This window comes from Lissotriton vulgaris, chromosome 4_1, assembly GCF_964263255.1.
Source record: "Lissotriton vulgaris chromosome 4_1, aLisVul1.2, whole genome shotgun sequence".
In the NCBI taxonomy this organism is placed as follows: Eukaryota; Metazoa; Chordata; class Amphibia; order Caudata; family Salamandridae; genus Lissotriton; species Lissotriton vulgaris.
Genome location: NC_141691.1, coordinates 812,465,946 through 812,493,680, shown reverse-complemented (window position 1 = coordinate 812,493,680; position 27,735 = coordinate 812,465,946). Strand labels below are relative to the sequence as shown.

The window sequence follows — 27,735 nt, the reverse complement described above, 5'->3', positions numbered from 1 at the left end:
GTACTGGGGTGAATGTAGGACATTGTTCCGCATTCTGTCCATCAACTGTTGTTCTTGCATTTGTCACCCCGAGTGGTACGGGTATGCCCAGACGTGGGTCCTGTGCTCTCCATGCCACTGGAATCAAGCTATCTTGGCTGAAGAGGGGGGAAACCCCGAAACCAGTACTAGGATGCTTTTTTCCAGTCTAGGGAGGACCTGGCTTGGCAGTTCGGGCTAGACTGTTCCCATGAGGTACAGGGTCAAGACTGATTTGCATATGGCTGGGTTCAAACTGTAATGGCATGGTGAGCAAAACAATGATGGATTTAGGCCCAGATCTCTGTACTGGGGTGAATGCATGACATTGTTCTGCATTCTGTCCATCAACTGTTTTTGCATTTGTCACCATGCTTGCAATACAGCAAATAAAACAGTAACACGTACCGACCAACTTACCAGAGATGCCCTAGCTGTTGAGAGATAAATGCAGCAGAACATCGGCTTGTTTCAATACCCCTCCTTAATGTCGCACTGGTCCTACATTAAGGACTATCTACCATTAATGAGTGGGGGTTGACGAAGAAAAAGATTCAAACTTGACCTCTTTTGGGGTGAGTAGGACAGGCACAACCCCTTAGTAGGTCCCTTGCTCTGGAAAGCAACTGCAACTGCAAAGTTGACTACTGCAAAGCGCTGGTGTGCAAAATTTGCAAAACAAACTCCCAGGTAAGTAAGGATCTTCACGCTGCCACAGCGACACTCTGACCTTTTCTGTCCTCTGGTGTTCGTCTCTTTAACAAAGAGGAGAGAGGGACCCACTGGCAAAAAGGGAGGGGTACCGTTATAGACTTCAGTCACAAAAAAGTGCCCCAGTGGCTACTAATACATTCACCATACAATGCTTGCACACTACCTCACACCAGTACCGAGAATGTACATAAAGGATGTGATCCACAAATATCTGCACTAAAAATAACAATCAATTTTATTAAAAGACATATCAAATATGCTTCATTTAGATAAAAAAAACATAATACATAGCTAGTTAAAAACATAAAAGTTAAAAGCCAAAATATTGGTTACATAGAACAGTAAATTGGTAACAAAAAGGAAAAGAACACTAGTTCCTGATTCTAGAGGGAACTACTAAATCAAGTCAGTATTCAATTGTATCCACAATAGGTAAAAATCAATATTAATCATACAATACAATTGTCCCAACAGATTTTAAATAGTATCCTCTTCACAAAGCATCAACACCTTTCGGTGGGCTTATAAATGAGCAGCCATCACCTTCTTCAGGAAATTACATATGTCCCAACCACAATATTAGTAGTCTGTGTTCTCAGGGCTTGTAAATACCTCCGGACCATTATTATCACTTGGTGCTCAGTAAACTCGGTACTCGGTGGACTCTGTACCTTAATCAGAGAAACAAAAGAGTCCACTGCTCAAAGCTTCCCCGAAATATTTGCAGGTGCTGTGTCAGGACGAAGAAAGGTCAATAACAGCCCAACAGTCTAGCTTTGAGCATTCCTCCCATTTTGTTTTTCTCAAGGTTGCACCAGTATTCACTGCAGCATGGGGTATTGCAAATGGACACATTTTTGAGGTAGCAGAATATTTCGGCACTTACGGCACTGCTTTTGGAACACTAATGCAATTGTTTGGTGGGAAGCTGTACCCGCTAAAATTGTTACCCACTTCTGGTCCCACCAAGGAGTATGACCTAAATCAATTTACAGAACACATAATTAAATGGACCTCAATGTTATCGTAGCAAACAAAAGTATTGGGTAGCTTATGAAAGTATAAAAACCACAGAACATTGTGGGAGGTCTTTAATATTCGTACAAATGCAAAAAGAAAAATTGATGGATGGAATGCTGAACAATATCAAACACTCAATCCTAGTACAGAGATCTGGGCCTAAATCCATCGTTTTTTTGCTCACCACACCAACCTGGTTAGGACCTAGACATATGCAAATCAGTCTTTATCCTGCTCCCCATGGGAACAGTCCAGCCAGAAATGCCAATATAGGCACTTCCTTGACCGGAAACAAATATCGTAGGACTGGTTTTGGGGTATCACCCTTCACCAGCTAGAATACCTTGAATTCATGATGAGCAAAGGACCTACGTCTGGACCGACTTAAGGTGACAAATGCAAAAAGAACAATTGATGGACAGAATGCTGAACAATGTCAAAGATTCATCCCCAGTAGAGATCTGGGCCTAAAACCATATTTCTTTTGCTCATTGCACCTCCCCAGGGAAGGCCTGGTCTGGCAGTTTGAGCTGCACTATTCCCATGGGGAGCCGGGGTCAAGACTGATTTGCATAAGGCTAGGTCCAAACTTGGTGCTGTGGTGAGCAAGAAAAGGATTGATTAAATCAACATCTGTGACTAGGGTGATTGTTTGATTTGTTCAGCACTCCATCCAGTATCTGTTCTTTTCACTTTTAATATTCGTACAGCATCATCCACATATCTATACCTTCTTGACTGCAATCAGACTACTCAACCTAGCTAAAATAGTAGTTATGGAACCCAAGTTCCATTGGTTTATTAAGATCTCCAATTAAAGCACTTAATCACTTTTCAGGAAATGTAATGCAGAAAAGGACAACATTAGGGTTTTAACATAACCCTTATGTTTTTACATGAACGGTTACAATTTGTTCGTAAATTATACTTTTTAAAACAATCACTCAGCATGCTACCATGACTTTGTGATGAAGGTGATTACTGAACAGTCTTCACACAGCTCATTTGCTTAGGATAACATATATGTTACAAGCCCCACCCCCACTCCCAAAAAACATAATAACTAGCAGATTGTAGGATTCGGCCCGAGGGAATATTTGGCAAATCAAATCTGAGTAGTTTACCTTTAACACTGTCAACAGCACACTGTGTTATTAAAAAAACACATTTATCCTGCTGCCTGCACCCCCACCAACAAAACAAATTGAACTGCAATGAAATCAGGGAACAGGGAAATTATTGTATTTCCTTAAAGGACACTGTTGAGAATCCCTGAGGGGGTTTTCACTCCCTCATTCCCTCCTTCACTTTAGAATTAAACTGGGAAGAAGCCGCGCACCATTCCTGCAAAAAATGAAATTGAATTCTTAGGCAGCACTGAATATTTTATGAGCAAATTTGAAAAAAGCTTACCCTGTATTGATGGAAATGATTTCTATCAGTGGGTTCTTCCTAATCTTTGGCAAATCCAATCGCACTCCCCCCAGCCGCTTTCCATTATCCTTCTTTTGACCCAGCAGCCTCACCGAGTGACCTTCAAACCAAGCATATAAATACATGTACACATAAGTCACAGCACTTGCCTGTAATGCATTTTTTTCTTGTCAAACATATTAAATCTGGCACTTAACTATTTTAAACATTGCAGAATGGCAGTATGAGAGGGAAAAAGAGGTTCATGTTTTAGCATGTTTTAAAGATATCACCATACAACAGGCACGAGCGGTAGTTTTATTGTCACGTGCCTCCTGCGGGCCTAGTCTTCTTTTCAATGGCCGCAGTGTAAACAGATTTCTCATTTATTACATAACCTTCATGTCTACAGCGGCAAGCAGGTAATTACAGCAAGTAAAGTTAGCAGTGATTGCTAGTTATGACTCCAATTTACCAATAACATTGCTCATTGGTTTTGAAGCCCTGCTTTTGTGTTCACGTTTAGACGTTGTCATACTAGTTCGCCACAAAGCTGTAGGGCAGAACTCGTAGGGATTTTAAAAACAAGCATTTATAATGCAATGGTCTCGGCATTATTAAAGGTAGAGCTATTGGCATTGCTCATTAAATTTTTTTTCTAAAACATAAATAAATGGTATTGTAATTTACAATGGCAATAGGTGAGCATTAGAGAGTAGTAGAGAGTATTCGCGGACACAGAGCCACACACACACACACACAGACAGAGCCACGCACACAGACAGAGCCACGCACACAGACAGAGCCGCGCACACACACACAGACACAGACAGAGCCACGCACACACACACACAGACAGACAGACAGAGCTATGCTCACACACACAGAGCTACGCACACACACACACAGAGCCACGCACACACACAGACAGAGCCACGCACACACACAGACAGAGCCACCCATACACACAGACAGAGCCGAGCCACACACACAGACAGAGCCACGCACACACAGACAGAGCCACGCACACCCACAGACAGAGCCACGCACACCCACAGACAGAGCCACGCACACCCACAGACAGAGCCACGCACACCCACAGACAGAGCCACGCACACACACAGACAGAGCCACGCACACACACAGACAGAGCCACGCACACACACACACACACACAAACACACACAGCCATGCACACACACACACACAGATCCACGCACACACACAGACAAAGCAACACACACAGACCACAGAAAAACCGGGATGACAAGCAGGGAGCAGAGGCACAGAAAAACCGGTGGAACAGAGGCACAGAAAAACCGGGATTACAAGCAGGGAACAGAGGCACAGAAAAACCGGGATGACAAGCAGGGAACAGAGGCACAGAAAAACAGGATCACAATCAGGGAAACAGGGGACAGAGGCACGAACAGAGGAAAGAGGCACGAACAGGGTACAGAGGCACGAACAGGGATCACAAGCAGGGAACAGAGGCACAAGCAGGGAACAGAGGCACAAGCAGGGACCAGAGGTACAAGCAGGGAACAGAGGCACTCACTTTGCACTCACACTCACTGCACTCACTCTGCAGTCGCACTCACTCTGCACATCCTCGCTACACTCACTCTGCACTCACACCCGCTGCACTCACTCTACACTCACACTCTCTGCACTCACACTGCAGTCACACTCACTCTGCACTCAGGCATATTTTCTATAACGGCACCTTTTGTGATGCCTGTCTGAACCCACAATACCCCTCTTTGCCTATGAATTAAAATATTGGTTTCTTTTTTTTGCTTAATAAAATATTTGGGAAAACACATTGTTCGAATATGTATATTTTAGGTTGCAATGTAATTGTGTGTTTATTACATTTCTGTCAGTAGATTACTTGTAAAATTGAGGGGTTCCTGTAAGTGCTCATTTGCAGACACTATTGACAAAAAGCTATTTAAATAATGCACATTTTAACAAGTAATTATATTAATGATAGACATCATCCTCCAGTCCATCCTGTTCATGTCTGACACAATACAACCCATTCCACCATTATTTGGTAAGTTTCCACTGATGCATTTGTTTTTTATGTCATCAGAAGTTTCTATTACTTTAGCTTAGGTCTTTGTTTCAGGGGGTTACAGCAATGCACACCCTCTGTCATCCGATCCATCCTAGCACGCACCTCACTCGCGAAGCCACAAACACACACATAACTATCCTGATTAACCTGAGCCTCCCCAGTCACACGCACGATCCCTGCAGCCCCCCAGTATCACGCGCAAACGCTCTGATGCGCCCTCCCATACACAGACACAAGCCGATCTTGTTGCACTCATCCCGCAGTCTCACCGGCCAGGTGAAGTTAAAGGGCAGCCTGAACACACACACACACACACACACTCTCTCTACTCTCTCTGCTTGGGCATACATACAACAGTGTCTCCGGGCACTCAACCATACACAGCAGAGCCCCTCAGACTTTTACACGCATACAGTTTGTGTTAATCGCACACACAATGACATCTTCATTCCCATGCAAAAGCTTCCCTCTGTCATCCGATCCATCCTAGCACGTACCTCAGTCGCAGAGCCACAAACACACACACAACTAACCTAAGCCTCCCCAACGGACAGAGCAGCTCAGCCAACCAGTTGCCCGGCTACTGTGATAGCGCCCAGTCAAGGAGTGGAGGCAGGACTGTGCTTGCTCTTCTCCCCTGCCCCTATCGTGTTCTTCATTCACATGCAAAAGCTTCTCTCTGTCATCCGATCCATCCTAGCACGCACCTCACTCGCAAAGCCACAAACATACACACAACTATCCTGATTAACCTAAGCCTCCCCAGTCACACGCACAATGCCTGCAGCCCCCCAGTCTCACGCACAAACGCTCTGATGCCCCTTGCGCCCCCCCCCCCCCTTACACAGTCACACCCCGATCTCGTTGCACTCATCCCGCAGTCTCACCGGCCAGGTGAAGTTAAAGGGCAGCCTGATGGGGTTGCTGAATCCCAGGATCTCAGTGATGGCGAACGAGTTGGCCCCAACGGACAGAGCAGCTCAGCCAACCAGTCGCCCGGCTACTGTGCTAGCGCCCAATCAAGGAGTGGAGGCGGGACCATGCTTGCTCAGCTTCCCTGCCCCTATTGTGTTCATGTGCAGTTTTGCCGGAGCCCCGACTGTATGTGGAAGATTATTTCTTCCTAATGTGTGGGGTTTTCTTTGGACATCGCTGCCGGTCAGTGATTGATTTCCTCAAAGGAGATACACTGGCTTTCCTTTTGGATTCATATTTATACAAGCTGAAGTATTGGTCACATCTAATTGCCCAGCTCGAGCACACGATGGGCATGACTACCGCACTTAGTTGGAGGTATCTATGTGCCTTGGGCATGTACCCACGTACCAAGCAAACCAAGCCTTTTGCTCGGTTTCAGACATGGCGCTGCTCCTGGCAAAACGGACAGGGACACGTCCCAGGGAGCTCCGTCCACTTGTGTTCGGCCACATCATTGCAAAGCTCACGAATTACGTTGTCAACTGTGGAACGCACCATTCTGAGGGCCGAGGAGGGTGGAGATCGTCGGAAGCACCCTCTTGCAATGAGGTGGGATACCTTGCCTCTGAAGTCAGGGACAATCGGGGACGGCGGCAGACAGCTCGGCCTGCCTTCTGCAGGTCTTTATTATAGGGCAGCGGGAATAGATAACAGATAGCGTACGCGGTCAGGCAGAAATGGCTGTCGCAAAGCTCCGAAATTTTTGCGATTCGGGGGCGTGTTTTTAGCAGTTGAGTGACGGATGACGTCACGGCTTACAAACTGCAAAAAACACGGCCCCCGAATCGCAAAAAGACGGGGCTTGAACAGAGTGACGCCCCTCTCCTCCAATGGCTGGCATCCGTTTAGGAAGCCAGCCAATGGAGAAGAGGGGCGGGTTCAAGCCCCCATACTGCCAAAACATAAAATCTCGACTCCGCCCACTACGTGGGATGCTAGTCTGAGACCTAAAAACTCCACCCTCACCCAAGCAGAGCACTAGACACTCATTTTCTCAGGCTCAGGAGACCTTCATTCCTGGACAGTGTCTGGCCGCACATAATCCGACTGGCTGCTGCACTTAAATAAATCAGAGTGGCACTACTCAGTTGTACGCGACGAGAATCCCTCTTGGGGTCGAGGGGTGGTGATTGGTATTCCAATTTCATCGGAAATTTAGGTTGGGGTGGACGGCCATGAACTCTGTCTGTCCTTTTACTCAGCTGCACACAATTACAAACATACACAAGTGCAAATACACCTACATAAGATGGTCGTAGTAAAATGATTTTATATCACTTTTTTTCATTAAATGTTTTTATGTGAATTGTATATACACCACGCTTTGTTCAGTACTACCTCTATAAAACGTTTAAAGAGATTCTTACAGGGTCTCAAGGTCGGTAAGAGTTCATCATGAAACCTTGCCAGATATAAAACGGACCATAAAATCCACCTCGAATTAACTGCACTAATTTGATTACTTTGAGTAAACCACAGGATTCAGGATTCTGTGTTGCAAAAAACAAGGTGCAAAATCCATCGGAAAACGGGCCACCCTCAATTGCTACTGGTAAGAATGACTTCGAGATCCCACAAGGACTTGATTTTTGAAAGGCGTGGATTTGGTCCACAATGTCAAGTAAAAGTTGTGAGTGTTCTCACAGTACACCAGTGCCACCCTCACCATCCTTACAGGCCCAGTCTCTCTTTCAGTTTCTCCTGTTGGCACTTCATGAAGATACAGGCAGGCTCGGAGGGAATACCCTCCTGATGAGGGCAGTAAAATGTAGGTTTCATCTGAAGCTGCCCATGGAAAAAAATAAGAGGGAGCTGATGAAGCTTGTATAAGTAAGTACTGCGGATGGTGTACTTCGTTATGATGGGAAAAAAAGTATTGAAAAGATAGTTAATACTTCTCAGCTCAAATCAGCCAGCCTTCGGGTCTTGTGACGGACTACCTGGTAGGAAAGTATTTTTTTGTATGCAACACACTACCATATATGAGATAAAATATGAGCTAAAAATGTAAAAAGAGTGGGGTCGGATGCAACAAGTATCAGTACCACTGCTCATCTTTTCGATACCCTTAGCATGAACATGGGGGAGGGCTCATTGTATTCCACTTTGGAGGGACAATAGCAGAGATAACAAAGTTGACATTTCAGAAGAGTGAAGGGGCGATTTAACATAATGGGAATTGAGTCTGACAAGTGAGCAAGTGAGATTCAGTGCAGCTACTAGCAAAGTTATGTTATAAAAAGAAGAAACCCTAGAGAGAACATCACGATGTGGTAATGGAGGCCCAGAAACAAGATAGTGCATCTTATCTTTTCAAATGGCAACAAACTTTCAAACAGTGTGACATGGTACTGGCTGGAGACTGGGGGTAGTATGCAAACTATGGCACCCTCGACAAGTGCAAAGAAAAGTTAAAGTGGGGGTGCAAAGCTGAGAAATGAAGGGGGACTGAAGCTTCGTCGACCACTTCAGAATGATCTGTGACAGGTAAACATCATTGCAGTGTTTCATCGAACTACGATCTCCCCCATATGTTCACGGATGATTGAGATATATATATATATATATATATATATATATATATATATATATATATATATATATGTGTATATATATCCATCTCAAAGTTTTTTTGATCTTCTATCTCGGTCACATATAGCATATTTTTAAGTTTACATTTTGGGTTTGTTAGAAAAAAAAGAGAGCATAAATCCGGAGTAAGGTAACGCAAAGCATATGGATTTTTGTTTCCTATGTCCTGGGAAGGCGTTCCGTGTAAGATGTGAGGGTGTTCCCACGCAACTCCCATGGTTTTTGGCGCATTCCTAGATTTACCAAAAGTGGCAAAATCTGGGCATGCGCCAAAAAGATATGCCTTTCTAGGAGAGGCGTTGCAAGGAGAAATATCTTTATTGCTCCTCGTTACTTCCGCTTTCTATGCATTCTGCAGCACACAGAGGAATATGCCTCTCAGGATTGTTTATGAGGAAGAAGGTCCCCCTTCCTGTACAAAAACAATCCAGCGTGCAACGCCGGCACCTTTCCACCATGGTGCAACAATGCCTGCATTGGCGCTGGGGTGCCAGAGGGCGCCAATGCAGAGGAAAAGACAGGAATAAGCAGTATTGCCTATAATATGGCACATTCCTGTCCTTTCCCTGTCGTGCAGTGCAGAGCAGCAAGGTGACTTGCTGTACTGCGTGACTTTTTCATAAATAGGCCCCATTGTTACTATTCGCTGTTCACAAGCTCAGGTCATGTTAAACAGGACAGTTCAATCAATACTAAGAAAGTATTTTAGGCATGATAGACTGGGCAGGCAGACCTCAAATGGGAGAGACTCTCTACTTCCGCATGGGAAAAACTGGACGGTATTTTCCTAAAATACAAATTTACTATGCGGGTCCTGCAGTACTCCAGCATGGCCCAGTGAGGACCTTGTGTGCTTCCACTGGAGTTCCTATGGACTAAATGAGGACGTCCAGGCTAGGTCCCATTAGAGTACTGTGGAACTGGTGAAAACTTTAAACGAAAAAAAAATAGACTACTGCCAAACCTTCAGCGGGCAGAACCCTTCACAGACAAGCAACCCCCTGCAGATACCAAAGCCCAGTAACATAGCTAGAGCTTTTGCCACCCGAGGTGGCCCCTGCTTTGCCGCTTGGTGGCGCAGGTTAGGAGAGAAAGGGGGATGCTAATGATTCCTGAGTTTGTTTGCCACCACGCGACATGAAGGCCACTGGTAAGAGTAGGGGGGGCGGACCCCCTCACCCCTTCCTACACCACTGTCCAAGGCCCTGTAGCTAGCCCAACCCCCACTGGTATCAGAACTAGGAGGTTATAATGATTACTTTAGTATTACAAATGTCATAAAAGGGCGAGGATTTCTTGAAGAATAGAAGTACATTTCTCAGGTCATCATCAGTAGCAAGAGTAAACACTGAAAGTGTAAAATGAGCAGTTCCGAAAGCCGATGTTCTGGTGGGTAAGTTGTCCTAAGTATCATACAAAGCCACCAAAAGGGTAGACAAAAAGTGGGAGTCGCCAGTGCTTTAAAGGTGTTGACATTCTCTTTTGTCAAATTTCCAGCATTGTCAATACAGGATTGGGAATATACATTTTGGGATTCAGTGCAGGCTACTTTGTAACCCTTTGAGTGTAATGTATAATCTCCATGCCATCTGGAAAAAATAAGTTTTGTTTTGTTCCACTCTATTTCCAGAACTCCACCGCTATGTTTCAAATTTAAAAGGTTGTAGATAAACCACTTATTTACTTTTATTTGGCCCTTCTTCTGAGTAGAGAGAGTGGAAACTAAGTCCTGGGCAGATATCTGAAGAAACCACCTGGCCATAGTGATGTTTTGCCAGTGGTGGAGGTGCTGACTGATCCTGCCACCAACTGGCTACCCATAATCTTGAGGGGCTAAACTAGGAGGGTTTGGAGGCTGAAGGGGCGGGTGGTGGGAGACTGAGCAGACATCTAGCTGCCCATCCCATGGGGTTGGAATGAGCACGCCCACGGCAGCGCAGAGGTTGCTGAACTTGTACGGCCTTGTGGCTAGGGTTTAGAGGGTGTGGCAAGGAAGCCCCTTCCATAGCCACAAAAGGGGCAAAAAGAAGACGGGGACGTGCGGCCACTGAGAGGCCCAAGGACTTGGCCCTAGCCTGAAAGTCCTTAACACACTCTGGAGGCAGGTCTGCTTTGTTTTCGAAGAAAAAGGCGTGTTCACGAGGGAAGCCTGGATATCCCCAGAAAAGTCAGGAATTATCAACCAGGCATGGAGTAGAACAGCCACCGTCGATGACATTGCTCTGCTTAGCGAGTCAGTTGTGTCAAGCCCAGAACAAATGGCAAACTTTGTCACATCTCTCCCATCTCATACTGCTTGGGAGAGGATTGCCCGGGTCTCCTCTGTGACCTATGGCAGCACTTGTAGAACCGTTTCCCCCAGAGAGTGGGATAACAGCCCAATTGGCATGCAGCGTTCGCAGACCGCAATCCAAGGCTGGCTTCTTACCTCAACTAACTAGCCTCTTTGATTCCCTGTTCGGGGATGCGGAAGGGAACAGACCTTGTCAGGTAGAGGCTTGAACCCCCATGCGATGGTGGTGGGCGATTGTCCTATTCACAAGAGCCCCTGTGCTGGGCATGGACCAGGTTCCCAGAAGGATATCAGTCAACAATCGAATGGCAGGAGGGGTTCAGAGGAGGAGACACATAACTGCAAGAGTTCCATCAAGATGTTGGTCATGACTTCCACCGAAGGGAGCTGAAGGTCCAGGACCTCAGCTGCCCATCTCACCACCATACCATATGAAGCTCCATCTCCTGTAGATGTGGTAGGGGAAGAAAGCAGGCCATAATCTTGAGCGGTATCCAGTCCACTGGCCTCACCCTATTCATCATACCAGTTCAGTTCGTTTTCAGGCTGATCTTGTAAAGGGTCCGGTAACCCTTCCTAATCTTTCTCCATTCCTAGCTCTTCAAAACAAGGCCTAATAACTGACCTAGGACCCATAGGTTCTATTGGTACGAAAATCGGCGTCAGTAGGCGCCGATCTGGCTCCAGGTCATCAGGGTTAAGAATGGGGCTGGCACAAGCGGCGTCTGGCGTCTCAGCACTGGTTAAGGTCGCAGAGGCAGGACAGGCGTCGGTCCAGATGCACCATTGGATCCAATGGGGGCATCGGCGCTGGAGCAGGAGCAGAACCCGATGGAGCCCCCTCTGAGACTCCAGGGCCCAAAGGCACACTGAGACGGTCAGTCCGCTTCAATATGAGACTCATGGCGTCATAAAATTATTTGAGCTGGGCAGGGGTCGCTCCCGCCCTCAGGAAGGCAAGGAGGCACAGAGCTGACCCAGGCACAGGTTCCGGAGAATGAGGTCTAGAGCACCAAGGCTCTTCTGTCACGACAGATAGGGAGAAGTTGAAGCACGCTTCGACTTTTTATGTTTCTTATGCCTCTTACCTGATCGACCGACAACTTCGAGGACGAGGACTTAGGACTTCCTGAGCACTGCCAGGACCTTCCTCTAGGAACAGAGAACTCTGGGGTGAGCGACAGGGTGCTGAGCGCCGGGCCGCAAGCAGCTTTACGGACCGCTCCCTCCAAGCTTTCAGAGCCATGGCCCGGCAGTCGGAGAATGATTTTGAGTCATGGTCAAATTCCCAGCTCCAGAGGTAGATCCATCAAAGACATGGCGCAGTGGCAGGCTCTGCCCAGTTTGAGTCCAGAAGTCTTCTTTGACATGTTGGAAAAACCTACATACCAAAAAATGTTTGACAAAACATAGAAAAAAAGGCTGTTAAAAATTGACAAGGGTAGCTCTCTTCACGGATCTGCTCTGGCTGGCGAGGAAAGAAAAGAACTGATGTAAGCGTGCTGAGGGGACCCCTATATAGGTGACTTGGACATCACAACGGCAGAGACTACGCCGAAGACGTCACGCAGAGACGACCGACACCACCTACCGGCGCGCTAGGGTACTGCTCGAAGAAACATCTTCTGGATCTAGTCTGACGCCTTGGAAATTCAAAGGTAAGGAATCTGCAGCTAGAAAGTCTCCCTCCCTCCCTCTCCCCCTCCCCCTCCCCCCTCTTTCTGGTTGCAACGTGTTGCCAATAAACCTTTTTTTATATACTGATTGGAGGAGTGCAACACCTCTTCTGTCATTACTTGGAGACGTATACTCTTTGGATTTGTAGAACAGGACTTGGACCAGTTTCTCTGCAACAGCTCAAGCGAGCAGAGAAAATCTGAAATCACACTTGCTGGATCAAAGATGCATGTATAAAGATAACATACTCCGAAATCACAGCTAATTAAATCAATACATGATTGGCGTGGATCATTGGGGTTACTTATGTGTGGCGGGTTTAAGTGAGAACTCTGAGGGGGTAGCGGAGGGCACCCATCAGGAGGGATTCATGTTCCTCACCTCGTCTCTTGGCAGCATTTTTCAATGTCGGCGTTCATTCCGGATGCTCCAGAGTGATGCAACATATAGGAGTGATGAGAAACCGCTGGTTTTAGGATTCACAAAATTTTGAGACACAATGTGTATTATAGTCTCCAGTACCCTGACAGATAACTTTTCAGCATAGTGCTGTTTTGTCCAATTGCAATATACACTTATAAATGGTTGCACCACAGTAAAGCTCCTGGTTTTGCTACTAATGACAAATCATTAATTCGAGTCAAGGATTTTGAAAGAAACCGGAGCAAATTGTACACACACTCGTACTGGGATTCTGTTTTCACAAACAAACAACTGCAATGGCAGAACACCGTGCTCTATGTGAAAGAGCGGCGCAAGATGTTTTTAAAGGCAATGTGTGAACTAATGAGGCACGACATAAAACAAATGTTGGTCCCAGAACAGCAACATAAATAATTAAAGATTTTGAAAAAGCTTGTATCTTGTATTTCTGAATTGAAAATAGGTGGTAAATGATTTGACCAAGTATATAGAACGTGGCTGCGTATTTTCATAATGCCAATCTTTCGAGATAGGGGTGGTGACCTTTTTGAGGAATGAAGATCACATACAACGGAATGTTCAGGAAAACTCATAGCCGAAACATCAGGAAGAAGTTAAGACACTATTGTCTAAGATGGAGGAACATATCATTTAGCATGAAGAAGATATCAGATGCATAATGCACAGATATTCAACAGGGATATGTTAAATTATGAGTATGGAAGAATCTATACTTTTGCAATAACATTTTACTCATTAAGAGCCAAGAAGGATGAACACCATGGAGCGGCCAGACATCTTACCAAGCGACACTGATGTCAGCTAGAATTCAGTATTTTCAGCTGATGAAGCTTCCAGAGAAAAACTGGATTTTCAAGGAGAGATGAGATTCCTCAAAATGGCTTACCCACCGCAAGGCAGAGGAAGAGGCAGGGGAAGCGGTGGTACAAAACAAAGAGGAGCAAAAGGAAAACAGGTTAAGGTTTAAGTAATCTTAGGGCAACAAAAGTGGAGTTTTGCTCAAAACACCAGAGTGATGACCATCTCCAAGATTACACTCACTGAGAACCAAGAAAGAATTTTAAACAATGGACTTAGTTTTTGACCCACAGCCAGACCAAACTTTATTAACCTCCAAATTGAAACATACAAATTCCGAAACTTTGTAAATATCATACCATGAAAGTCCCTCGACATAAGAAGGTACAAGAGAATTCTGATAGCACAAATTTCACATTCCCGACTTCAGATATCCCAGAACTTTTGGCCATCAACAAGCTTGCCAACAGCAGTGAAAATGATACACTATCTGAGATTGACTCTAATGATACTACAGTGACTCAGTTACAACATATGGTCTTTACCACATACTCACACAGTGATAGTCATTTTAAACCTTCAAGGAGGTTTTGCCCTCAACTACCAAGTGGCAATCTTATTGACACATTTCATGAACTGTTAGTGGATGACAACAACAAATTACGTACATCCACCAGAAAGAGAAGGGGCAATAACGTTTCACATAGAGACTGGCTAGAAATCAACCAATTGAGAGATAACAAATAAGTTGTCATCAAGCCCTCAGATAAGGTCGGAAATTTTATTACGGACACCACTCAATATAATGAAGAGGCCCACAAACAAGTGCACAGTAAGGATCACTATGAATGTCTGAAAGTCAATCCCACTGAAAAGTATCAATCTGAATACCATAGCATGCTCAAGCAATGGCTTAATCAAGGGCTATTGGATTTTGAAGAATTTGCATATCTAAAAACAGATCACCCCAGGAATCCAGTCATATAGGTATTGCCTAAGGTGAACAAAGACAAATAAAACCCACCTGGGAGACCCACAGTGAGCATGGTGTACTCTCTTTTGGAGAATACATCTAGATTTCTAAAATGTATTCCTGTGCAAATATGTCACAGAGTTGTCCTCTTACTTACGGGACACAAGGGATTTCCAGGGCAAAGTTAACAACATCCCCTGGCCGGACCTATATTATGATAACTATGGACGTTATTTCGCTTTATACGTCCATAAAGCATCAATATGGTCTGCATGCTTGTCAATACTTCTTGAAAACACGTCCAATCATATATATCCAGCATAGAGATGCTCATGAGAATGCTCAATTTTTGCCTAACAATGCTTTTCTTTTTAACAACAAGAACTACCAACAGAAGCAAGGAACCGCAATGGGGTCTTCCTTTGCACTGACTTACTCTAACCTATATATGGGTTTGTGGGAAAAACAGGTGGCATGGTCTGACAGCTACAAACAATGCATGGACAAAGTAGTGCACTTCATCGACGACTTGCGTCTCATCCAGGATGGGGAAGAGAGTTTGTTAAAGGAATAAGTGCAAAAATATCCATTTGACAGCAATCTGGAGCGACAATAACATAAAATTCTTGGATATATCTCTTAAAGCAAATGGTGATAATAAGTTGGATACTTATGTCTTTCGCAAACCTGCAGCCTGCAATTCAATCCTGCATGGCAACAGTGGACATCCACAAGCTCTGAAATGGAGCATTCCGTACGGCCAACTTTCAAGAGCACAACGTATATGTTCCACAGATAACTATTTGAAGAAGAAGCTACTGCCATGAATGGCAGATTTCTTAAAAGAGGATAATCCCATAAGATCTTTAATGAGGAATACTGCAGTTTTAAATTGAGGAACAGAGAAAATCTGTTATATGACAATACATATCCTAAGAGAAGCCATGGGCATGACACCACACAACAGAAAGCATTGAACTCTGCTTCTATCAGGTTTTTTGTAGAGTTTAATCAGGAACATCAGTCGATCCTCACACGCAACGGGCGTGTCTTGCAACATGATGAACATATCAAAACAAGAATTAGTTGTCACCCTCAGATCACGTTTCCTAAAGCCAAGTCTTTGGGGTATATTTTTACGCAAAGCATGTTCATCAATAATGAAAAATCAAACTGGCTTTCCCAAAAGAGTCTTGGCTTTGGGAGATGACAACGTTGCAAGGCATGCTCATATGGTACCAACAAATAAACATATGAGATCTCTGAAGAAAAACCATATGCAATTTAAGAGAGGATTACTTGTGAGACAGAATGTTTTGTGTATGCTATATGGGTGTGAAATGAAATACATCAGAAGCACTATAGACAGACTAAAGATTTGCTTCCTACAACACATACAAGCCATAAAAAACGAAGACAGAAGCTACCCTAGGACCAAGCATTTTTTTGGAGGTCCACAATGGAGACTATAGCAGCCTTACATAGTATCAACCATATAAAGGCCCAATGAATGGTTGCACGCCCCAGAAGATCATCCCACATACAGCCTAGAGAGGAGAACTGTAGCGCTGCGCAACTGCTTGCACTATATATACAAGGAAGGGGGAAGGAAAGATTGCATTCAGCTACTAGGGTTACGCTTGGGATATGGGAGAGGGTGACTAGAGCAATTGGTTGGACCCATAAACCGACGAAACAGACCCAAATTTGGCATTGCACGAGGCTGAAGGAGCTGAACAAGCTGCGAGGGTTCAAGAGGTGGGACGAAATTGGTATCTCTGTACAGGGGGATCTGACGAAGAGGGGGGAACTGAAGTCTTTCCAGGTCCTGAGAGCGTGAGGTAATTAAGTTTCAAACTCCATTTTGTATTCCGTAGCCATTTTGTTTTGCCCCCACTCAGGCAGCTTGGTAAACCGAGTGTTTTGCCCTTTGTACTGCCACATGTTAAATAACCCCCCTTTCTTGTTGTGAAGCCAATTTCAGGAACTAGCCAAACTGACTAATCCTTGTCTAGACTGACTAATCCTTGTCCCAACTATCTGATGGCCTTCAACATTTTTCCCCCGCATTATCCTACTTTGCAAGTTGTCCTTTGAAGCACATGTCCTGCCATTACTGATTGACCTATAGGTGGTGTCATTGATTGACTTATGGGGTTTGGCAAAAACACGACTCAAGGGGGACGTTCTGGTTACATGATGCCTTGTTTTGAATGTTTTTCTATTGGCTAATATTTGGCAGATCTTGCATGTCCATATTAGGCATTTTGTATGCTTGCATGAGCTAGGACTGCCCTTGCTTTTATGCTGTAAGTATGTAACCCTCACATATATAAGGCCCCAGTGTTCTGTACTCTTTAGACTGCCTCATTCAGTTGCTAAGGCTTCTGTGTGACGTAGTCTCACTCACTTGAGTTTATTAAAGATGTTCTTTTATATTTCAGCTTCTGTGCCAACTTCTTCTTTGTATTAGTGAGACCCCTGAGAAGGAGTTTTGATTTCTTCAAGCGGAATTCGGGTTGCATCACACACAGTACCTCAGATATGCGCAGTTGCGACATGCGTGGTGGGCGGAGGAGGCGCTGGCCTTGCCCTTACCAGAGTATGCACCCCTTGAAGGGCGATTGTTGCAGGAACGCATCCTGTGTAAGGCAGTTTACCTGACCTACGAAACGTTGATCAATAATATGCCGGATGGGTTGGTACAGTTCAGAGAATCGTGGGAGCAAAACGTGGGGGAGATGGATACAGTGGACTGGGAGGCTGCCCTGATGCATCCAAGGGAAGTTGCAATTAAGTACCGCCTGCGACTTATTCAGTTTAAAATCCTGCATAGGGTATATTATGATAGGGTGCGGTTGGACCGTATGGGGAGGGCTAGCGGCCTACATTGTCTCAGGTGTGGTCAGGGGTGTGGGGATTTTTACCATACTGTCTGGCTGTGCCCCATCATACAGACATACTGGGCAGAGGTCTTGGGAGAGTTAGGAGAAGTCCTGGAATTCACTCTGCCGCTTGACCCCAAATTGGTGCTGCTAGGCATAACAAATTATGTTGATTTGAGTCGCCCACTCCTAATCTTTGTAGTTCTGGCACTGGTGTTGGCTAAGAGGGACGTTACACAGGCGTGGGGGGCTCCCTGCCGCCGAGGTTAGATGAATAGAGGAGGGGCATTGACTTATATATGGCAGCAGAGAGAATAATGTACAAGGCAAGAGGATGCCCGAAAAAGTTCAACAGAGTGTGGGGGAAATGGCGGTGATTCCATGGATTGGATGGGGTCTTGTAAATAAGAGGGGGAGGGGTACCCTGCTCTGGATGTGTGCGGGGTCAAACCTGGAATGTTCTTTTGCACTATGTGGGCTCCTGGAGGAGTCATGCACAGTCCTGTCAGGAGGGAGAGGGGAATGTGGTTTGGCGGGAGGAGGGGGGGTGGGTGGAGGGAAGAAGGGTGGTGGATGAGGGTGATATGTGACATGCTTGTTTTGTTCAAGTCTTTTCAAAAAAGCAAATAAAAATATTTATTTAAAAAAAAGCATATAAAGGTCCACTCTCATAAAGGTGATTGGGAACTTGAACTGAAAAGAGCGGAGTACAGAATTATCTTACTATTGGGAACAGAAAAGCCATGGGGACTTAATCTAGAAGCAGAACTCTATGTCCATATATACGTTGCTGAACAGCATGGTACAGATCTAAAACAACATGATATTGTATAGCAAGATTATATATCAAATGATAGATCCCTCTGCACACCTTCTTAGACAGTGGTCTAATTGAGGTTCAAATCATTGCTTGGTCTATGAAATAATCTTTGAAATTGATTACTGTTATGTCAGGTGTTAGTAAAAACTGAAACCGAATCTGGTTTAGGATATATTAGCATTGTTCTTTGGTATTTTTCAATCTACATGAGTTTTTTAATGGTGCAATTATTCCCACTGCACTGGTCTCTAGACCTTGATAATATTATCTACTCCCCATCTATGATGGAACTATTTTGCATGTTTATAATGTATATTCCCCAGACTTGAAAGGACAGAATTCTGTCAGCACTTTTATACTATTGCACTTTATGAGATTTAACTATAGAGCTCATTGACTTATTATGTAGTAGGTGTTTAGATGCAGAATATGCAGTCAATATGCCTATATCTTTGAATCTTGGTTGGATAGTTGCACATGAGCACGGAGTCACTTTAGTTCATCTTCAATCAATGTTTTTATGCTTACATTTTACTTTTTGCACTTTCCAAAACTCATATTCTGAGCATACTGATGGGAACTGTGATATTCAATATGAGTGCTATTGAAGGTTCACATCCCACAATATGAAGATACAGGACTATTATGCACATATCCAGAAGTTCTAGCTATGATTAGTACATAAGCAGAGAGTCACTTTAGAGCTTATTCAGTCCTATAAGATTACTTTAATATCAACTTTGATATGTACTTTACAAGAGAATCATTAGGATTATCATTTGTGACTGTATTTAAACATACGATATGGGCTATGCTTTACTCTAAGATTCGAAGTGGCATTTGCACATAAGCACAAAGTCACTTTAGAACCCTATTAGTTTTTATATTTTAATATTAGCTAAGTTATGTATCCTAAATAGGGTCAATAGAATACACTGCTATATTCATCTTTCAATTTTTCATTTTACTTTTAATAAATCCTCAGCACCTGTCACTTTAGCAAAGAAACGGTATGGTAACAATGTTTACAACACTTACCAATGGCTAGCTATTGGGGCCACTGGAATGCGTGGATAAGGGGTGTATATATGTTGCAATTATTCCTCTATTGTTCAATTATAAACATTGTATTGTTGTAATTCCAGACTTGCACAGGACGCAAGTCTAATTTAGACATCAATACCAAAGGTTAGCTAGTGCTGTCACTATTGATTATTAATTGACCCTTATACAACAATGTATAATTATTTTGTTTAAGTGTACATAATGTCTGAGAGATATATCAGAGATGATGTCATAACTGTGGGGTGTGAAGTTGAACAAAAACATGATTTGTGCTGAGCTGCTTCCTTCTCTTATCAATATCTGAAGTTGCACAATAGAAAGCATTATTTGCAGCTTATGATTGATTTAGGAGTACGAAATGCACATATAATGGCGTCAGAGTGGTGACGAGCTCATTTGAATTTAGCATTCCATTCCAGCACGTGAGGTCAGAGGACAGTGAAATAGTGGAGGGACTGTTTTTAAGTCAGAGGTGAGAGACCACAGGTAGTAAAGTTGAAGTTTTAACCGAAACGTGTAGACATCCTGTTTCTGATTTGGTGAAAAATATGACTTGAATAAATAAGATTAATCTACCTTGCTGAGTCTGGTGTCTCTTAACCCATTGACAGTGGCGCAAATTTCGCGGAGGTGCAGGCATTTTAATCAGTGGATGGGGTTCGGAAGGCCCACAGCCGTCCTCCGCACAAGCCCACTGTCATATGCGAAGGCCGGGGGCCATCCTCAGGTTCGATCGGGTTAACAACGAATATATGTCCTCTTTACACCTTTTGTGTTGCAACCCCAAGTGTGCTCCTGAACGCCGGTGGTGCTTGGGAAGCACCCACTGGTGCATAATTGAAAAAATCCTCTTAAAAATAATTAAGAGACCAGCACACCAGAGGCAGTCCTTTTGCCTAATTTGTTCACTGGCTGAGACTATCCACACATGTTGACAGTAAGCCTTGATCACGATAGCAGCCAACGTACTTTGTTGTTCTTTCAAACGCTGTTAACCAATCACATACAGTGTAACTGTATGGATATTAAAAAAGGACTAAAACATTCCACAACATACAACTCGCCATTTTGAAATGTGCCAGAAAACTTGCATAGTGATACAATTTAAAAAGATAAAAAGGATTATAGAGGTATAGTCATTTTATTTCCAATACATATTCTTTTTTGTATATACAAAAATATTATGAACTGATTAATGCTGTTCACATACAAGAAGAAGTTCTCAGTGACTTTTTAAGTAAATAACCCTAGTGGGCGCACCTCGTGGGCTATTAGTCCTTCTGCACTAATTGTACCAAACATCAATAAGTCCATTGATTACTCAGGTTTGCCCATTCTGATCAATATAGAAAAGATAAATAATGGCCAAACAGTATACTCAAATAAATTGCTGGCAGAGTACATACAGCAGTGTCACTAAATATCATATTCGCTTCAATAAGCATTACAAACCCATACAGGAACACCATCCAAGCATTACAAACCCATACAGGAATACCATCCTCCGAATCTTATGCCACCAAAGATTCACTGCAGGCAGATGACCCTTAGGTGAGTATATCGAGAGTCAGTACACTGCCTCTTGTCTCACCTCGCCCTTGTTCTCAGTGACATTTCAAATTCTGCATGACTGCCACAGTCGGGAAGCTGGACAGATCTCCTTTTTTCAAATCCAAGACCAATCAGTCCTCCGATCTTACTTCTGTCATATGCACCTGCGTTTACTCCGGGTTAAGTCAGTGAACACTGACAGACTCCCGGCTCCCAGCCTGCAGACCTCACCAGGTTGGGACATTTAGATGACCTGTAATCACTGTGGGATCACACCTACCTGAGGTAAAACAACTGTTTGGGCATATCTTGGCAAAATGAGCATGCAATACACACGAAATGATGGCTGCGTGATGTTTGAACTACCCATGGTAATTTGGCAGTCCATTCTCTGTCCCTATGATGGACTATCCAATGGGAGGAGTCTATGGTGTATTTAAAACTAGATTTGAAACATCGAACCCTTTGATCATGGTTCCATTTTTATTTGTATTAAAAAAGGCTTGTTGCCAAAACGTGTCAGTTTATTAAATAAATGGCATCTATGCCATCCGCGAGTGGTCTGCTTCCTTTTGTGTGGAGTTTGGTTTGGAATGTAATGGGGAGAGGCCAAGCTCGCAACGGAGCACCCGTTCTGCAAAGAGTTCGGCAGTGTAAGTGGGATTTTGATCTGTATATATGTATGTATACGCACACACACACCTACACATATATGTACGCACACATGTGGTACAAAATCTTGGAAGATCAAAAGAACAAATGGCAAAGCCAGGTTTGTAGAATATGAGATCTATATGATTGGTGGTTCAGCACTCGAAATTTGACAAATTGATGCATTTATATTTTAACATGTATTTTAGTCCTTTACACAGCATAAATATTCATAACAACTGAATATCATGCATGTAAAACATGCATATCAAGAAAGTTTCTTTGTTCAAAGATTCTTTATTTGTTTTCTTCTTTAAAAATCACGCCAACAGACAATAGCCAGAGTAGCCAACAGGTTTAATCCTACAAGGACTTCTTCAGGGCTCTGAATTGTATGCAGACAATGTTGGTTCTTCGAAGTGCTATTGTAGAGAGATGAACAAGTATTTTGACATCCAATAAAAGGATCAGAATTGGAGTACATGTACTCCTCGATAAAAAGTATATGTGACGTCTGCTTCTGTAGAATATGAGATCAGTAGTTATTAGACCAAGAGGCCGTTGACCGTGATTAGATTCTCAGGGTGGGTGAGAATTGCATTGCAATTTAAATTTCTTTTGTGGAAAACAGTAACTGGTTGTGTTATTGCAAAACAGTGTAGCCCATATTTGTGCACGCAATTTTACTAAGTGGTAATGCAACATATTTTGTATTGAAACCAGTGGCGACCGCTATTTACCTGGGGTGGGGGGCTGGTGGTTAGGGAGGCTTGTAAATGAAAAAAAAAAGACCAAAAAAACACGCTTACATTCAGGCCTGCAGGCCACCGCGTCTCGGTCCGCTTGCCGCTTCTCGCTCCTGGAAGCAGAAACAGGAAGCACCCAGGCTCCTCACACTCCTGGAAGCAAGAACAGGAAGCACCCAGGCTCCTGACACTCCTGGAAGCAAGAACAGGAAGCACCCAGGCTCCTGACTCTCCTGGAAGCAGGAACAGGAAGCACCCAGGCTCCTGACTCTCCTAGCCATCACAACGCTGCAATGCAGCGCAGTGATTGGCCTGAGCACTGCGGATTGGCGCTCAGGCAGGGAATGGGAGCCTGGGCCATGTTCTGCACCCAGGCTGTAATGCAGCCCGGGTGCAGAACATGCAAAGTGCACATGACGGTTTGGCCATCCCGAGAGGGCCGATTAAAGCGTCACTGCGCACCTTGGAGTGGGCAAACAACTCTTCCCCTGCCCTTCGCTGGCAGTCCAACCCCGTTCCGTCAAGGAAAGAAAAACTAAAAAGATCATGCTGGTTATTGTCATTTTAGTTTTCTTTAACTACTGGTCAGTGCAGTGGGGCGACGCTACTCCGCCTTAGCGGATGCTGTAATTTCCATCACTTCCCACCACAATTTTCCACTCCCTCAGTCTGTCAAACTCATTCTGTCACTCATCTTGTTTATTCTGTCCAACGCTCTATCTCCTACGCTTGTTTCTTAGTACGCTCTCCACCTCACATATTTTTACGGTTATATTTTAAAGACGATAGTAGGATTTCTGAATTATGCACAGCGCTACGCAAGGCGAGCTCCTCGGAAATAATGAGTAACTGAATTGTCTGAACGCAAGTTGTTTAAGATCCTTCACTGGATGGATTCAACATTAAAAGAGGCTCAAGAAAGCCATTATCCTGACAGGGTGTTTGGAAATAACTAATACAACCATCAGTCACGGCCTCTCTGCACTAACGACTTTAATAAGACATTAAGTTCTATTTAGAACGATGGGCATCTCTTTCTTCAGATTCCCACTCCGCGGTGGCAGCAGGAGGCCGGAGTCAGCCGCTATCGCTTGGCAAACTCCTCCGCGCACAACTTTTCAATCAGAAAGCCACTTAATGAGGTGAGGCATACTGGCATGAAAGCATAATGGCTGATACGGCAAGATGTGTCAGGAGTTCAACATGGTCTTATTTCCCTCCTAGAACATGACAGAGCTGTCATATTAGCAAGCAATGAATTCAGTAATATGCAACTAAACTAATAACATTTGCTCAATTATTCATGTCCTACTGCATATGCCTGGTTTTTCTGAAAAGGAAGGGTCACGTGTTCTTCTTTCAAGCTATCTTGATAATGGATAGGTTTTCAGACCAACTAGTTCAACCATAGCCCCTGGCCTACACAATATTCGCTCAAAAAAATTGATTTTCCAAGAACACGTTTTTTGACTCAGGGGTTTCTTTGCCTTAAAGGATATCTTCTCTGTTGTCTCCACCAGTGCATGGACTTAAAGTAAGTTTCTTCACCATAGGAATAGGATATTTCACAAAATGAGCCTCCGCAAAAAAGGATTACGACTCAGGGGTCTCCAACCAGTAGTTTGTGAGCTATTGTAGCTCTCCAACTACCTCTGAGTAGCTCACCTGTGTGCAGCCCAGCATATTGAATTAGAAAGCTTTTGCTTGGTTTATTCAATACACATATAAGAAATTGAGATTATACAACAATACTAATGTTAGTAGCACTAAATGTGTTTCATTGAACATAAGTTGCTCTCAGTACAGAAAGGGTAAAAGACTCCTGGATTAAGTAATATGCTTTCTCACACTAAAATGTGAGAATAGAGCAGATTTTTCTGCGGAAAGCACAGATTTCTTAATTTCAGTATAGCTGGGACACTTTGCACATTTTATGCCGATTTTTTCCTGCCAGAGATAATGGGTGTAGAAACACCAGAAAGTTAGGAAGAATGATTGGGCCGCGCCGCAGAGGCCATCATTAACACAGACCTGCAACATGAAAGCGCTGGCTCAGATATTCATACATTTTATTAGCACCTCAAATGAATTCCAACCTGGACAGAGTACTGGACATCTGCAGAAGATCTCCCCATTGGTTGCCCTTCACAAGTCATTCAGTCATGCAAATAGTGTGTGAGCGCTTGAAGGTGTACAACCTGCTAAGGGAGTCCTTGACATTACAACTCGCACACTGGTAGCTGAATAAAAAGAACCTGCAAGGGAGACAGAAAGCCTACATATTTCACTTAGCTTGTCTGTCGGATGTGCGATTCTCATGATTTTTAATATGATTTTTACACCCCTGCTTCCACAGACAGTTCATCTTTTACAGAAATGCAAAAATATTACACACATTTTTCTTTCTTTTTGCTGCACATTTCGTCTGTCTACCTCTAAAATCTTTTATGTCGACTTTAACGTACGGTATGAACCACCAAAAGCAAACCCAAATGGGATTCGGTTATATACGAAAACCTTTCTGAAGGACACAATGAGGAATCAGCGACCAGGAGTCAAATAGTGGCAACTTTTTACCACAGTGTAACTCAATGGATCAAGAGAATAAAACAATATCTATATGGGCATTGATCACAACAGCATAAGCTGCACTCTAGTTTATCACTTGAATCAAAACTTTATGTTTCAAAGTCTCTATCTTTGCCATCAGCTAGGGTCATTGATCTGAGACATGTAGGAGAGAAACAGAAGTCCTGTCTGACTGGGGCCACGGACCAATGGCTGAGATATTACAAATGCTTATGTATGTGTAATCTATATTCTTCGCAAATAGCATGTTTAAACATTTATACACTGTTCTTGAGCGGGGTGATTTCATGCAGACCACCCTGCTTGATGTTAACTCATCGTTCTGACAGAAAAGGTAAGGAACAATTACATTTGTAAATACAAACAGATATTAATGAAAGAACCTCAATACTGAAAGTACATTACAAGTGAGTCTAACTCATCAATGTTTCATCAAACATACAAAAATCAGCAGTAAACTAATTTCAGGCCTGGAAGAAAATACAATATTTATAAATCTTGAACAGCGAATCATACATAACAAATGTGTTTGAGACTTTTTGTATGAACCTGAAAAGTGATTTTGGGAGAAAGGCATACCCACAGAGTTGCCCACTGTGTGGAGTTAGAGGAATTCGGAACTGATGAATTTGAAGGACACATTTTCAATCTGTTCAAATGTTCCCAATGTGTTCTATGTCTAGAAAAAAATTAAATATTCACCTACATCTATAAGCAGAAAACGTAGATCAAAATGCATACCTGACAAACACATATATTACATTAGTGATTTCTTCAATAGGCAACACAACATCTGTATTTGTAAAGCATACCTTCAATCTCTTTAGGGCACCTTGGTGCTGAGTAACAGGTGTTTCTGGTTACTCAACCCAATAGTATTCATTTTATCGACCTTGCATGGTTAAAAAGCTGAGTGGACCCGTCTGGATTCTATTTAGTGACCATGAGGTCAAACAAAGGATTCAAAAATTTCTATTCATTCAATGAGCAATAGAATTTGGCACCGACACCAACATGATCTCCTTCCTCATTATTAAGGGATTTGCCAGCAACACCTAATGCAGATATCTACCAGCTTATAAATTAACCCCTTCCATGCTGATGACGAACCCCAGCCGTCATGCACTACGGTGCTCGTGTGCTGATGACGGCTGGGGTTCGTCACGGCCCGCCCCTGTTCGTGCTGTTTACAGCACACCAGGGGAATCGCGGCCGCATGGAAAGGGTTAAATGATTGAAAAATAATCTTTCTTCAATTATCTGAAATGTCTTTTTCCTTAAACATTTTTGGGGTTTTTTTTGCTAACATTCTATACATTGCTGCTTCTTAATGTGGGTGCCCAGCTCACCAAACGCTCAAAGAGGTGGCTGTGGCTGTTTATCCATAGCCTCGATGACATACTGGGTATATACAGCAGCATTCCGCAGTAAAATAGTAATAACAGTTCAGCAATCCAGTCCGTTAACACACATGATGAGCAGGGCACGAGTCGGGGGGGTACATGCAGGTACATGCGTCCACCCACTATTTTCACAGGGTGGACGCCGTCCCCCCTGCCAAGAAGTTGGGCCCTACAGAAATATGCAGAACTTGTTCTGGTGTAAGACACCGGGACACGTTCAGCAGCGCCTGTACGTTGTCTGCTTTCCATTGCCAGTAGCAACGTGCAGGCAGCGAGGGGTAATTTTTTTTGTTTACCCCCATCCAGGCCCAAGTTAAGGGGCCATCAGGCTTCCTTTGGTTTGAATGTCTTGACTGGAGGCGGCCTGGAACATCACACAAATGTAAATGCAACAGAGGGAAATAAAGGCACACATAGCTTGCTATCTCTTCACAGGTACTTAAGAGATGCATGCTTTTGCCTTTGTTCTGTACCTGTATGTAAGTGCAGACACTGTAAGAACTCAGATGGTGTGGTCTGTCCGAGTATTTAAACAAATAATTTAAATAGCACTATTTTATTTATTTTATAGTACTACGTCGTGGCGTCATGTGCAGGGATGGCACGCGTCATGATGTCACTAGTATAGTGTCTAACTTGGTCATTCCCCCCACTTCTTTTTAGGGGACTTTTGCCCTGATGATGAGCATCTACTATGGCTGCTTCAGAGCATACAAATGTTAACAAAAGGGGGAGGGAGAGAATTATCTTAAATGGATTCGTTCTCCCTGGGTTGGTTTTATAAACAAAAATAATCCATTTGGAAGGGGGTGTCCCTACGATGGTTGGGAACACACTGGTTGTTTTTTGGTACCCCTCACACACCAACAGGCCCCTTGGTGTCATGCTTCATCATTGGGGTCCTCGCAACCCTCTGCGGGATGCGGCGTGCTGCGACCTACGGTTGCGTGGGAGCACTTACAGTGGCTATGTGTGGTGTGGGTGAGGGAATTTATAAGTGAGTGCTGTGGTGGGGTTTGATA

At 43.8% G+C, this 27,735-nt stretch overlaps 1 protein-coding gene across 1 annotated transcript in view; it reads right to left on the bottom strand.

The window, feature by feature from the left end:
• Positions 1–27,735, bottom strand: part of CDKAL1 (CDKAL1 threonylcarbamoyladenosine tRNA methylthiotransferase) — a 2,392,744-nt gene that overhangs the window by 1,390,582 nt on the left and 974,427 nt on the right. Inside the window, exon 7 of the mRNA XM_086965147.1 lies at positions 3,166–3,286. Within this exon, the coding sequence (XP_086821273.1) occupies positions 3,166–3,286 (121 nt within the window). The remainder of the gene's footprint in view (positions 1–3,165; positions 3,287–27,735) is intronic.